Consider the following 16,465-nt stretch of genomic DNA (forward strand, 5'->3'; position numbering starts at 1 on the left):
GACGACGACGACGAGACGTACGAGACGTACGACGTACGTACGACGAGAGAGAGAGAAGAGAAGAGAGAGAGAGAGAGAGAAGAGAGAGAGAGAGAGAGAGAGAGAGAGAGNGAGAGAGAGAGAGAGAGGAGTAAGAAGGGCTGAGAGCAAGAAAGAGAGAAGACTAAAGAGAAAGATAGCATAGGGTAGGAAGGAGGCGGGCGAAATCTCTTATGAAATACGAGACATTTTATTAAACCTATTCGTCGGAACTGTGGACCAACCGTAGTCGATAATTATCGGCTACTATTCGCTTTAATTAAGGACACCGTGTGTCTCTTCTAAGATAATTTGGTTCGTATCTGCTAATCTTCCAATTGAGAATATTGATATTAATTTTATCCATATTCTTTATGATTATTATTATGATTGTTATTTTTTATTTTATTAAATTTATGCAAACTTAATTTCTATTTTATTTTAGTTTTTTGTATTGCAAAAATATAATTTTATTACGTAGTAGTTAAGAAGTGAACTTCATTTCTTGGTTGTTGATTTTACTCAACTATAAAGAACTTAGAGCATGCGTATGAAGTTCAGAACGTGATCAATCATGCGTGCACAATATTTATTCCTCCTTTTTTCCGACGGTGATAGAGAGAAACCGCAAGGAAATCGTTCGCAGAGAATATACCGCCACTCTCCGAGGCAAATAACCGACGTTGCTTCGTGGTGAACGCGGCCTTCTAATGTAAGATCAAGGTCGATGGGGAAGTGCATCAGCAAAGATCTCGTCGAGTCCTACGCGCTTGCATGCTACACGTTCTTTCGCGATGGTGTAAATTACGGCACTTTGTGGAGTCGTTTTTTTTTTAAATTTCACAACAAGTGTTAGCGACTAGATTCAATAGAAAAGAATATAATCTTATAAAGGATAATAATAACCAGTGACATAATAATAATCAGTCCAATGATTAATATCTAATTAGTTAATAAATAACAATCATAGATTAAGAGAGAATTAAATTGAGAACGAATTTTGAAATGCAACATTAATAATAATATTTTTAATAATAATATTTTTGTTGTAATATATATAAAATTTTACATTAATACAACACGTCAAAACTATTCTTGAGCTTTTACACGCTTTTAATTAAAACTATATGTTGAATTAGCTTAAAATTATTAACAAAAGTATGTGAAATAACACAGTGATTGTTTTATGCGATGTGGAAAGGAGCATTACACATTATGTTATTTTTGCTCGTAATTTACGAGAAAATTCAGCTTATCTGTGGCTTGAAACTAAAGCATACGGATGTGCACCATATGTTGTGCATTCTGTAACGAATCTCTTCGTTCATCCTTGTCCTGTTTTTTTCGTTGATTTTACACCTTTCTCGCCGAATAATTCTTATACTGTATTTAACAAGTTTATTTGCTTTAACCACGTATATATTTTTATTTATTTTTTACTTTGTTTCTTTAATTTTTTAAATATTGTAATTGCAAATATTATATACATGTAACAGATACTTGAACATTTACAAGAAATTATAATAAGTAAAATTTTAATAGTAATTTATTTTCATTATTTTCATAGATTTGCGAGATAGTTTTGAAAAGTTTTCGGGATTGATTATTTATTTCTGATAGCTATTGAAGATTTATTAACCACATTTTCTTCTGAATGAGCTCTACAATTACATATTTTTGTTAGAAACAGTAATATTGTTGAGAACTCTGCGGGAAATTATTTTGTGAAAACCTTTTCGCTTTCCGGAGAATGTCGGCAACGTCTTACAAAAACGTTCTTTCGATCCATATTGTAGTCAAAGGAACAGGTAAAAATCAGCAGGCGCCAAGTTAGAAAAGTATAAAAGATACCCAATGTCACGTTAATGTTTTTTTCGCCAGAGCTGTTTGACCAAAAACAAGCGATGAGTCAGAATAGCGAAGGAAAAACGAATCATTATTTCTATATTTTTTCCGGATGTTTCCTTCTAAGCGTATTCCTAAGATATTTAAGGATCAACATTCATTTCTTTGTCCGCAGTTCGATCCTTTCAGAGATAAGTTCATAATGTTCTTAGGAGTAAAGGAAAGTAGAAAAACCAGTTTATATAATTATGGTGCATTGCTACATTATTTATAATGTAAAAATTAAAAAAATTAAAGTCTAGAATGATGCATATACTTGCAATTAAAATGGGCAAATATACAAATTTATTATTTTATTACAAATAATATAAAAAGATAAAATAGACTAAGATATAATAGGCTAATGAAAGTCAGCAACGATAAACGGCGCAATTATTTAGTGAACAATCAATACTCAGATATTGGATTGATGTCTTCTTTATTTTGAACGTTTCGACTCTCTTTGGAGTCCTCCTCAGTAAGAAAGATACATAAATAATTGCGCCATTTATCATTGCTGACTCTCATTAGCCTATTATATTTATCTTTTTATGTTGTTTAAAATTCGAGAGCCCTAATATAATTATTGATACTGATTACATACTGATGATACATACTGATGTACCAATAGTTCTCTGAAAGACTCTGACATGAATTAAGAACTGTTAATTGAGCGTAACAATTAGTCATTTTACAAATAAAACGATAATGTATTATGCCGCCATATGTTGACCAAATTGAGGATGTCTTCTTGTTTTCTGCTATCCTTCTGCTTTGCCAAGTTTTTGTTAAATCCACCTATCCCTTCATTGGTTTTTATATCGTCTAATGAGTCTCGCCGATGTTTCGCTTAAGTGGATTCTTTGGTGAATTCTCGCATTAAATCCCAATATCTAAGTCGGAATAATGCACAATTAGGACATGTGTTTTCATCTCGAAATCTTGAGAAGGAAAAAGAGTATGAAAACAACTTCTTAATCTTTCGTTATTTTGCGAAAGATGCTTTTACTTGCCACATGTGCATTTCTTCCATCCTTTCGCATCTTTCCACCGTCTCGGTCCTATGAATTATTATTTAATGAGGCTTGCATTTCTGCGGCTCCTCGCTTCTTCAACTTGATGTGCTTTTATAGGTTGCGCTGTGGTTTCGGGGCGAGAGAACGTCCGGACAAGAGAAAGAATATGAGAGTAGTTTGGCTCAGCGAATGAGCGAGCGATCGATCGTAATCATCGTGTATCATAAAGGGAAGTGCGGTAGATTTTCGAACACGCCATTCTTCGATGCCCACGGTAGGCAATTTTTTCGGCAGTTTGATCCAATCGTTCGCCTGTTCTCGTCGATATACTATCACTTTTGCGCGCCACGTTGCTTGATCTCTATAATTTACACCACTAAAATAAAATCGCTCTATGTAGCTGTCGACATTATGATTAGTAATAATGTGAAAGGAAGTCGCACTCTTATAAAAAAAAGAGCATATTTCTTTCTGAGCACATCTTATCAGAAAGACGTTCTCGTAATCCTAAAGATTTTATAAGCGGCTAGAGATAATAAATATTATGTTTTTTTTATTGTGGCAAATAGATATAGACATTTTGCACGTCTACAGCATTGAAATCGACGAACCTGTGAGAACAGTTATTTAAATTTCTGTTCGCGAGATACTGGTGAATTAACAGTCATCAGTGAATACAAGAAGAAGGGGGAAAGAGAGATTTAAAAAGTTCATTTTATGGACAAAGATGATAAGAATTCGATATCGAGAGTTCATAGAAGGCAACGAGCTGTTTATCTAGCAGGTTCTTGCCTTATGTATCCTTTTAAACGAAGGCTTTAAGATGAAAATACCTCGTGTTACCGTGATATAGGTTGAAGCTACATAAAGTCGATAAAGAAAAATAATATTTGTATATCAATTAATTAACACAAACTATAAAGCTCGTTATTGTAATAAATATATAATAAATATAATATAATATTGTAATAAATATATTTTATAATAACAAATTGAAATAATCCTTCTAAAAGACTTGAATTAAATTAAAAAAATGTTCGAAGATATATTTTATAATCTATTTAATATACTTATTTTTATTTATTATAATCCCTTTTATTTGTTTATTTTTATATTAATTAATTTATTAATTAAATTTATTAAACAGAATTACTGCAACAGATTTTTCGTATTAATTTTTTCAGTAGATAGGAGAGAATCGGGCAAGTCGGGCAATTTTTTGGATACTTTTTCGTACTTATAGATTCGATGCGTGCGCGTGCGTATATGAAACTTATACTTGTTGGTCGTTTGCCTGATATGTGGAAGTTGGCTTCAATTAACCAAAGCCTCGGTTTATTCGCTTACTGAATGACCCTGCATGAAATTTATACTTTACTTTTTGCCAGTAGCGTAATTGAAATTGAAATTACGTGTCACAATTGGTGAAGATTATTACCATCCAATCTGGATGCTTTCGCGTTAAATTGCTGTTCTGTTATTTATGATTGAAATTAATGTTTTGGTCATCATACGATCTGTGTAACGGTAAGGTATTTTATTGGCAACCCTTTTACGTGTTTTTACGTGTTTATTCATTATACAAATTCCTTTTTTATTCGATTTATATTTTTCTGTATTAAATAGAAAGATTATTAAGCTATCAGAGAGAAAAATTATAAGTAAGAAACATCTGTGAGTTATTAATATTATCTTGAAATAATTAATATTGTCTTTGAATAATTAATATTTTCCTTTACTGTTGTACATTGAACTTCATTATTTCAGTTTAAATTATATTAACAGAAAAATAAAATTAGTTGAAAGAAAAGAAAAAAGAGAGTTATTTAAGGAGTTAAGTAACTCTCTTTATATCTCAACGAATTTTTTTTCTCGACTTTCTTCAACTTGCTCTGCCGGTTTATCGACTCGTTTGTATTATATTGCATTTAATTTTTTTTTTTCGCAACCGCATTCTTAATACATTGCCAAATATTATGATTGCAATGTTCATGTTGCGATTGTATGGACAAATACATCCCATCGTATCGTTCACAGCGGAAAAATGTCAATAAAAAGAAGATAAGAAGAAAAGAAAGTAAAATTTGCAGAGAATGCTCTTCGTACAGCGAGCCAAATCTCGCAATTAATTGCATTAAGATAATTAAATCGGTGCGAGTCATGAGATTCTGCGCAATTACGATACACGTCGTAGAATTCCAACGTTTTTTCTCGTTCCACGCGCGCACAACCAAACTGTTGAATCGGATGAAATTCACGATTATGCAATTACCTACAGAAATAATGATGAACAAGGAATTACTTTTATGGAACGAAGGTGTTCCGAATGGCATTGGAAAGATAATATTTCCTTTTAAGAATTGTATTTAATTTCATAGTCATTATGTCAATAATATGATGGATATATCATGCTTGAGTCTTTATCATCTTGCAATGCATTTTAAAGCTGATATTTAATAATTACTTTTGTTTACAACCTTTTCTTTTTTCACATGTAATGTTATTTTTAAGTTATATTATTTATTAGTTAAATAATTTTACACAAAATCTGATCTGAGTTATTGCGTTCTGATTAAAGACTCTATAAGAAAGTCTGATCACGATTTTGTTATAAGATCTTACTTGAGAGAAAGATTTATATATACTGTCTTCCTCTATAAATACCATCTCACTCTAACTTATATTATCTCATTCTACAACGTTAATTATAAGTTAGAGTGAGATGGTATATATACTTTTCTATCTCGTAGAATTTTGACAAAATCGTTTATAGCCAATTTTGTTATAAAGCATTCAATTCTAATTATCTTTATAGCTATATTTTTGTACGAATGGGAAAATATGTAAATATAATTGTTGTAAAAATATTTTTGCAAACATTTTGCGACATTTTGTTCGAGTGTGCGGCTACGCTGATTAATCTACGAGAATCGTGTATCTAGAATCTCCATCTTAATTGCGACACAAGAGATTTGCTTGGGCGCACTTGTCCCTAAACTTCCTTGAAAGCACGGCGTGCAGAACGCGTTACGAACGTGGGAATCGTTTTCAAGGTGCACGACGCCGTGAAACAATCCTGTGTCCGTAACATCTCAGTGTTTACTCCGCCGGAAAATCAATATTATTCATAAGACTGCGCCTATGCGATCGCGATTCTGATAAAATTTAAAAGAAAAAGTATGCCCATTGGCGCCTTCGGAATAAATAAGTAATGATCGAAATTCCATTTCTTCTTCGTATTCTTCCGCTTCTTGCATTTTGCATCCTCTTGACAAAAAAAAATCTCTTAGTAAACAAGCCTACACTCGAGATTGTCGTAAATTGAGCACTTCGAAATGCACTCGTGCGCAAATACGTATTCCGCCGTTATGCATTTCTTTTACGCACTTTAGAGAGGTGTTTTATCGTATGTGAGAACTCCGCTGCCAAGTGGAGCTATGCTCAAGGCGATCGTACATCGGAAGAAGAAGCTCTAAATGCAACGAAGAAAGAAATACGCTAGGAACGGTAGTAATAGTTGGCATTAGCATGTTGCGCTCCGCTGAGCCTACTCGACGCTCTGCTGTGGCTTTTTCCTTCAGAAAAGTCGCGCCATAAACGAGTCTTATTACTTACGCATGCACGCGGATACGTGCAAAACGGAATTATCGGCGGTGCGTTTTCGTGAAACATGCGGAAGTGATCGTTACGTGTTCAGCTAAGCGGACACGTAACGATCGTACGCGATGCTCGACTTCGTGTACACCGTAACGGCGACTGGCTTTCAATTTTTCAACAAAGAAAAAAAGAGATAGAGGGAGAAAGAGAGGGAAAGAGAGGGGGGGAGAGAGAGAGAGAGAGAGAGAGAGAGAGAGAGAGAGAGAGAGAGATCATGCGGCGATTTAACGAAGCTTTCGTAATTACGGTAGGTGGGCATTGTTCGCAGGATCGACCAGAGGAATACAATGGGCAAGTTAGTGTGACCCGTGACGACCGTACGGTATCCATCGATGTTGTGAAAAATGAGAATACGTCAGTTCCGCCACAAAGTCGTCGAAAAAGAAAGTTGTGGTTTTTCAGACTGAGTTATATCGGAATAATGCAATGAGAGAAAGAGAAAGAGAGAAAATTGAAGAGATCAAATGCAATCGTTGCATAATTCTCAATTAACGCAGATTGGAGTAATAGAGAATTACTGGAATTCGAAACTTATTATCATGGACATGAATTATAGTAATTATATTTTCTTCAACATATTTTGTGAAATATTATGAGATATTCCTCGTTTTTTTTCTAGTTTTCTAATCGTACATTTTTATACATGAACTTATATCGTGTTCTCGCGTGATAAAACGTTGCGAGTAATACATCTTTGTTCCCCGTCGCTAAATTGTTTAACGAGCTTGGCCGTAATAAATCATGTACCGTCATTCCTGCATTCTGCACTGCGCGGACCTAACTCTTCCATCTTCCCCTCCTCGCAGTCGCTTATGCCATGCGATTAGACATTGGATGAAAAAAAAATTGGCAGAATGAAAAGAGGACAAGAGAAAAGTAGTCGAAAGCCGTGAACCAGCGATGGGAGATGCGCTCGTGACCCATGACGGCCTCCGTGGGCACATCGCGGAAAAGATGTATATCCATTCCGACACGGCAAAAGACATGGCGGCAGATAGGAGGGGCGAAAGGGGGTTGACTGATGTTTCCCTATGCTGCGTATGCTACCTCCATTACTTCGATATTATTATACCTGTTGCTTTATATCTCACGGCACCATCTTTGTTTTACATCCGGTGCACCGTTGCGCGGCTGCATATCGTATGATGCAGGGAGTTCTGCTTTATCAGTTTTCCTCTTTTTTTTTAATTTTATTTTGATGACGATTCCTTTTGCATGCATATGCTCGTGAAGGTTGCAACGCCGGATGCCGTTAATTGCGATGATATTATTATTATATGTTCCATAGGGAATCTCTTTGGGATCTATTTTTTCCTCGTATAATTTGCGTAGTATAATCACTTCGTAACGGTGGTCACACGTACAAGCAAAATGCTGTGTATAAACTTTTCCAATAAACTTTTCCATTTTTTAATGAAAACGAAATTAATAATTTATATGAAATTGAGTTGTAACGTGAATCGTGAAATATAATTTAGTTGAGATATTTTTAGAAACGGCGCCATCAATATTTATTTATAAAACTGCTCGACAATCTTGTTTAGGAGCCTACCAATATTTACATGTGCACGTGCTCCTCTCGAGGGATTGGCCAAGGATCGCAAAGTGGATTCCACTTGCTTTGGGAGCACACTTGTCCCTTTTACATCTCTCGAGGAACTTTATCTTGTCGCTTTATCTTTCCTAGGAAACTCGAGAGTGACTTAACACTGTTGTATGATTTCATCAATTTGGTTGTGAATTTAGGTTTTAAAAATCATTACAAAATGAGTAATTATATTAACAACTGTTAATTTTGAAACAATTATGCATTATATATTTATTCCAAAGACTCATAAAGTATTCATTATAGTTGGTAATTAATAAAATAGTACCTAAATGAAATACACGCAAGTGCTGAAAATTGAACTTTTGAATTTATTTTACATTTTTGAAGTTAAATTTACTATTTATGCTCATATTCTCACATTTATGTGTGACATTTCTTTTTATCTTGAGATTTTCATAAATTTTCATAAATTTATTATATTTTTTTTGTAGTCACGAAACATTCTTGAATCCAAAAATAAGAGGTATTGTCTCTACAGTACTATAACAGATTTATTCGTTTTAATTAAATATATTGTTCGAGATTGAAAAATATATTCGGCGAGGAATTTATGGAAATATCAATACGTAGAATTTCAGCGTGCTTACCGTCACGTTTGTATGCCGCTGGATACGCTTGAATGGATTGGAAACAAGAACAAGAACGACTTCCTGCCGACTGTAAATATCAGATTGATAAATCTACATGGAAGTGCGGATGACTGTGCATACAAATCGTCAGCTATTGGTCTTGTGGCAAAACATGGTTGGTACGCTCAAAACGAGATAACGCACAGGAAAATAAGCATGACTTTGAAAGATCGAAGATATTGTTTCATGGTAATTTAATTAGATTTACATCTCGTCATTTTTATGAAAAACTTACACGATTAATCATAATATATATGCACACGTTATGCATTTATGTATACAATGAGAGAGACATTGTTCGAGTTATTTGATCAGTTAGAAATTATCGAAAAAATTTAAGAAAAAAAATGAGATATTGCAACAAAGATAACGACGTTAAATTATCGACGTAAGGATTGGAATTCTTTTTGCTGTCTCTTTTCTCATGCACTGATACGGATGGAACGAATTTCTTACGTACGTGGCTTCGCACATCTGTCGTTCATGGGGTCGTATCGGTGCCTCTAATCTGTTCATTAGTCCTAATATACAGAGCAGCTACACGTACCCTCCATCAGATATTACTCACCGTGTCACTCAGCTTCGGTTTTACGACCTCGAAAATGAACCACTCGTTTTAAATCATTTTAAATCATTTAATCAGTGGCGGCTACATCTATTTAATTTTTTTAATCATGATAAAAAAACTGTTTGATGTTATTGCGATAAACGTCTGATACTTAAATAAATTTTGAGTTTATCCATTATATATCTGATGTATGATTATTTCGAAGAGAAGATTAAAAGTCAAATATTTATCTTGATTTAAATTTCTTTTATTTTTCTTGGTTAATTATATATTGAATATAATGATTACGGGTTGTCTTGTACGTGGTTAAGAATTAATTTGCTTCCGTCGATTAATTGTATCATGTCGATGGTAAAGAAAATAATATGTCTGACGAAAAACTCAGTTACCGGAAACAATCGAGTAATTCAGCAGAGATAGATAGTAATTAAGCGGAAAGCATGATTCCGAATAATTTCTATCCGCTCGATGACGATAACAGGTCGAGAGAGACCAATTCAGTCGCGGGCATATCTACGGGTCCGCTGCCAATCGTCTGTACATAATTGGATATAGAATCGTGCAGCCTTTACTCGCATATGCTATTCCCTCCGCGACGTGCCCTCGTCCTGGGTTAGGAATGTAATTAGTCAGACGGGCACCGGCACAATCTTGGCCGCCGATCGGTAAGTCCCTTCGTTACTGGTGATGTCTGTACGATGCCCTCGAGAATCCCGAGATTGCCCCGCGTATGAGATCGAGCGATTACCAGTCGTAAATACGCGCGCGATAATTAAAATTATTTACTGATTGCCTCGTCGAATTGCGCTTATGCGAGATGTTTCAGTCTAGCAGGTGGCGATCGTCGGAAAGTGAAACGCCGCCACTGCTTCTTATCACCTGAGCCTCGTATTTTGTCGTCAGTGAAAATTTCTCGCTGTAGCAAAATATCACATACCATTATTTTTATATAGCAAGGGAATCTAAAGTGCTATCTAAAGTCGTTTACGACGGAGCTATCTACCTTGTAGGCATTGAGGGAAAAGTTGAGAATAACATATCTACTACTGCCGACTTTTCTTCCCACATGCAATGAATATGTAGTATTTATTCTGTGTTTTACATCGGAATTATCTTTGCTTATTAAAATCAAAGATTAAGGTAAAATGCAATTTTTTTTTAATTGCTCCGAATAGAAGCTTTTTTTTCTGTTCCTCTGAAAATTATGAAAATGTTACATTTAATTATTATGTACATCAGCTATAAATTATTTATTTCTTGAAGATATATTATTTGAGAAAAGTTGTAAGCTCTGGCATGTAATTGAAAAGAAAAGTTTGAGAAATGGGTTTGCTCGAAAGGGACGTGCGATGATATACAGCGGGGGATGCAGACAAGATTAGGGGAGACTGAGTGGGGACAGTTGTAATTTGTATGTTGTAACATTGCGTACATCTTTTAAATGATAAGAAATAAGATGATCATATGAAGAACAAAAATAGTCGATATCGAGTCCTGCGTTTGCCTCATGTCATCAATCGTTTTTACATGCGCCGCATGTAAAAGAAATTATATGTAGGGTGCTCAGATAAGCCATGTAAGTGTAAATTTACGATGTTATACTTTTGCATGCATCTTTTTACACTTTTTAAATCGATGTGGCTGTTCGTTTATTTGAAGTGTGATTTAAACTAAACGCTAGTATAAACTTAAGAAATTATTATTTAATTTAAAATGTTAAATTTAAATTAACTATGTTATCGAGTTGGATTTCAAATTTTTATGTGCAAAACTGAATATTATGAATAGCGGGCAATATATATAAAATATTCCATATGCCTTGAATAATTATTTAGCGAGTTATCCATACTATTTCTGTAAATTTGAGATACCTTGTGTAGATCAGAAATTCTATCTTGTACTTTTTGTTATCGCACAAGTTCAACTTTCAAAAGTTAAATATCAAATGATGATAACGTACACTGAAGAGAACATTTAGATAGGAGACGAATAAGTAAATTCTGAATAATTTAAACAAATATATTACTATTGGCAAAGATATTCTTGATAGGATAGCACATCAACACGTAGTCTTGAAAATTTCATGTCATGATTGCGATGTGTCCTATACAGAAAGGAAATTAAAAACGAGGATATCTGAACATATTAATGGTATTAATAAAAGAACGGCTCTTCCTCTGTAATTTCAAACCATCGGATTACATAAAATCATAATTTTAACTGGAATGAGGTTAAAATTCTTGACAACGAACCGTTGTGTAACATAAAAAATTGATCTCGGAGATCTTTATTAAGAGACAAAAAATGCATTGAATAAGCAGAGCGATATGGAATCGCTGCCTGAAGCCTATAATTCAATCCTACAACTACTTTTCATCTTCTAATCTCTCTCTCATTCCACTTCCTTCACTTGTTTTCTCTTCGGTGTATGTTACCAATAACTTTTGAAAGTTGAACTTGTGCGATAACAAAAAGTACAAGATAGAATTTCTGATTTATACAAGGCATTTCAAATTTATAAAAATTGTATGGATAATTATTATATATAAATAATTATTCAAGGTATGGAATACTTTATATATTTTGCCCGCTATTCATAATATTCAATTTTGCACATAAAAATTTGAAATCCAACATATTATAACACAGTTAGTTTAAGTTTAACATTTTAAATTGTATAATTATTTCTTAATTTTATACTAGCGTTCAGTTTAAATCACACTTCAAATAAACAGCCACATCGATTTAAAAGATATAAAAAGATGGTGGTAACTGATTTTTAATTGTTGATTCATTGCGATTGTTATCTAAAAAACAACATTTGAATACTGCATGGGCTATCAAGGGATACATTATGGTGATTGGATTACAATCGACGATGCGAGAGGTAGATTATGTAGGTGTTAGATTAAGATATTATATCAATTGTAATTTAAAATTAAAGAATTTAAAATGTAGCTTTTAGAAATGTTCTTTTTAGCATTATATTTTAAGTATTAACATTAAAAATGAATCTAAATGTATTGGTCGAAACATGTGATATTTGCGTATAAAAACTAAAAACATTAGATCAACTTGCTGTTTGCGCCCTTGACGCTTTTAGAAATATTTTAAGTTGACGATTATTCAGATTAGGAAATCTGTCACAGCCACAAAATACTTGCGACGCACGCGCTGAGGTGACACATTTTCATATGCTCTGTGGCCGCGAATGCTAGATATTATTCACTGCTTTACAAACGCAAATTCATTGCTTTAAAAACAATTTATCTGTTCTGAAATACGAGTTTACTGTTTTAAAAACACAAATTCACTGCTTTTTAATAGTAAATTTACTAATTTAAAAACAAAAATAATATAAGAAGATAATTTCTATTTTTGAACAGATAATTTATTTTTAACGCACTGAATTTGTATTTTTAAAGTAGTAGTAGAATATATATTTTAGAACAGATAATTTGTCTTTAGAACATGTTACAATTTTATCTAACTCTGTTTCATTTTGCCCCAAATCGGAGCAAGTACTTCAGATTTTGATATTTTATTCATAAACAGCCTAAAATTACATCTTTTTAATAATATTTAATATAAATATCAATGAATATAAATAGTATCAAAAAATAGAGCTAAATATTTGCATCATAATGCATTAAAAGAAACTAAACATACTTATGTATATTTCTTTATTTATGCTAATGTTTTTCTAAAAATTGTTACAACCGTCCCCAGTCTCTACTATGTTAAACATCATTTCGTGAGGAATCGTCGGTAGGTACCGATTTTGTCGTCCTCTTTAACTTTGCGCACGTTCCTCCTGTAACAATAAGAACGGGTTCGCGAGCGATCTCAGAATTCTCGCGTCCCGGGTCGCGCCGGTGGCTTCTCTCGTGACTCTGCACGCTCGCAACACGATGTTGTATTATTCAAATGGACTTGAAAGAAAGAAATAAAGAATAAGCTTCCTTCTTGTAAAAGCGTTCCGATAGTATCTCGGCTACCACTATCGCGCGTGTATATCTAATATGTCAGTGAGGTTCCATCTGTTCCTCTTCTTTTTAGTTTTATCTGTTGCTCGATACCTTCATAAAACGAATGATATCGTATACAGGAAAGAGAAAAAAAAGAACAGGAGAACAGAAAGGATAGTTTTTTAACATGAGGCAATTTTAGGTAACACTTTTCGAGTAAAGTACTTCTGTTATTGGTATGAAATCTGTGAGTAAAAGCTACTAGAAGTGAGGATACTTTTATGATACTTGTTGATAGTAAATATCTTGTTCGAAAAAGAGAAAAGGTTTTCATTTAATAAATTAATTCGAATAATATTGAAGAAGCTGTCTCATATCAGAATTACATTATACCTTCTATAATATTTTCTCTTCTTACAGTCTGCTTAAAATTAATTATAACTTGCAAACTGTTGAGTATTGACGAGATTAAAAATTTTACTGTATAAAATATTGATATTATAGGAGAGATTATTCGATGTGAATTTTTGTTATTGAAATGAGATCAGTGATCCTAGGACGTATTCAGAGAATATTATCAATCGGAATCATAGTAGGGAACAATATCGGGATGAACGAGCCACGCAAATATCATAGTGATGTGCAAATCGTAGCGACGCGCAAATCGCAGTGAGGCGCGGTCAGGCGCGATATTATCGTAGCAATTTCTGTCCATGTCATTCGGCCCAGTAGGCTTTTACTAGCCATCTTATTACTTGCACAGCGGAGCGAAATTATAGATCCTCCAAAGTGCAAGAGGGCGATTATACCATTATATGTGCGCGCGTTCTCTTCTTGGGTGTAGGTATGCAGTACATACATGGATAACGGTAACGCCGATCGTCTTGTCAGCTGACCTTAGGGATATACGTGCGATATGTCCGTGGTTTTGCTGCCATCCGTGCTCCACCACGCCCAGTCAGAGGAAAGGAGCACGCCAGCATCATGTTCCGTGCCAAGATAACATCGATGTAGATTATCTCAAATAGTTGCGGATACACACTTTTTCCGGCTCAATATATAGCATATGGATCTATTATTTTGGATCTATTAAAAATAAGATGACTAGAATTTAGCTGAAACGTATGTTGCATGAAATATATTCGTAATACGTTAAATGTAATTACTAGACGTTGGAAGGTCTGTTAATTATTTAAACGCAACACTTACAGTGCCGTTTCCTAATTGCTCACTTTAACTTTTTATTAAATTACTATTAAAAATAAGACTAATCGGATAAGTATAAAAATATTTAATTATTGGACATTTAATTACTGAATATCCCTGTAAAAGAGTTAATAACAAATGATACATCTCTTAAATTGATTTGACTTTTTCTCAAGAACACTGAATCTAAACATTTGTATGAAATTAAGCATATCTTGATTAATCGCAAGCAAAATTGAATCTGCGCGTAAACCTTTAGAGCTGTCGACAATCACACTTGATATTTTTTATGCGCTTAAGTAAATAAATTTAGCGTATAATTTTGCATCGCGAGATAACATTTTCTCCGTAATTAAATCGTTTCTTTTATGCAGAGTAAGTCAACATAAGTGCCGACGATCTTCGCAGAAGACGAGCAAAAACTTGTGATAGTTTTATCGGTAACGCGTTGCGTACAATGCATATTGTACGGCCGTTGGCTCGTGTACCACACCTTCGTCAAGGAAAGGCGCACCGCATGATTCTACGGTTCTATACCGGTATTGAGATAGTATCGGCCAGCATAGATTGCGCTTAGGCCGCCTAGGAGTCCGGCTTTAATAGCCTGCAGCTACGGCAATCGGCCAGAAATCACTCGTACCTCAACTCGTATTTTCGCATTCGCGCACGCGTATATATATATATATATATATGTATGTGTGTGTGTGAATGCATATATTGTATGTGTATATGCATGTATGTACGTCTATCGTATACAAGAGAACGTTTCCTAGAGCAAAGTTTCCAGGTCAGAAAAAGATCAATCGGCAGTAGATACCTTTCTTGACGCCGTGCAAGTTTTTTAATTCATCATTCACGTCACTGTATCCAACAAACGAACTTTTGTATCATCATTAATTTCTTCGAATAATAATTGCTGATTAGATTATACGATGGTCATTTGAGTTCGACTGATGGAGTCGTAGATAATTTAGATTTTTTTTTCAAAGCAACAGTCGGAAGCTATATAGTCGAGTCCTATGGCGGGACATAAATTGTTGAACTATCATGGCTCCGTAATTGTGATTTGTTGCTCCGAAATAGCGTGACATCCGATGATATATCAAGATGTAATCTCCCAATCCCTAATTCTCATCAAGCGAGTCATTCCTTAATCGGTTAATAACAACCGTCGAACGCGGTTGATGTACGTCGACGATCGATCATTTGAGCCTGATCTTGGATCGATGTATCATATAATTATGACGACGGCTCCTGCGATTTCTAGCCAACCTATCCGTTAAACCTCTCACTAACCCGTTTTCTCTTCTATATGTTTCAGCAAAAGGTAAAATTTTGGTTCGCTACGGGCGGCGCCGGATTCTGCATCAGTCGAGCATTGGCATTGAAGATGACGCCGGTGGCTGGGTAAGTTTTCTTTTTCTTTCTTTCTTTTCGCTTTATTTCTAATGTTTACAACCCATATAAAAAGCGAACTGTGTTCTGCTTTACTGTTTATTCCTTTGTACTAAAAAATCAAGATAATATCAACAATTTAACTACTTTAAAATTTAATTGAAATTTTATTATAATAATAAAATTTTTGTTTTTATTATAATTGTATATAATTTTAATTATCCGATTTATCTATTGGATGTTTGATATTATTTTATAATTACTGTGTGAGATAATTGATTACAGTTTCAAATTTATAATTTCTCTTTCTTTCTCTCTCTCTCTCTCTCTCTCAAATCTCTTTGAGAGAGCGGCAGGTGGTTTTTATCATTGAGTAGAAATCTCTATAGAATGTGATTAGTCACGCATGACACATGTGACACATGTTACCGCCGCACATCGTGGTAGTTCTTTCAGGATTTAATGTAACGTGAAAATGCATATTAACGATCACGTTCCTCCCGAATACTGCTTCA

The 16,465-nt window shown here is 34.1% G+C and overlaps 1 protein-coding gene across 1 annotated transcript in view; it reads left to right on the forward strand.

The window, feature by feature from the left end:
• Positions 1 to 16,465, forward strand: part of LOC105624750 (fringe glycosyltransferase) — a 128,055-nt gene that overhangs the window by 65,532 nt on the left and 46,058 nt on the right. The window contains exon 6 of the mRNA XM_012206104.1: positions 15,877 to 15,962. Within this exon, the coding sequence (XP_012061494.1) occupies positions 15,877 to 15,962 (86 nt within the window). The remainder of the gene's footprint in view (positions 1 to 15,876; positions 15,963 to 16,465) is intronic.

The sequence above is a fragment of the Atta cephalotes genome (genome assembly GCF_000143395.1).
Source record: "Atta cephalotes unplaced genomic scaffold scaffold00087, whole genome shotgun sequence".
Taxonomy (NCBI): Eukaryota; Metazoa; Arthropoda; class Insecta; order Hymenoptera; family Formicidae; genus Atta; species Atta cephalotes.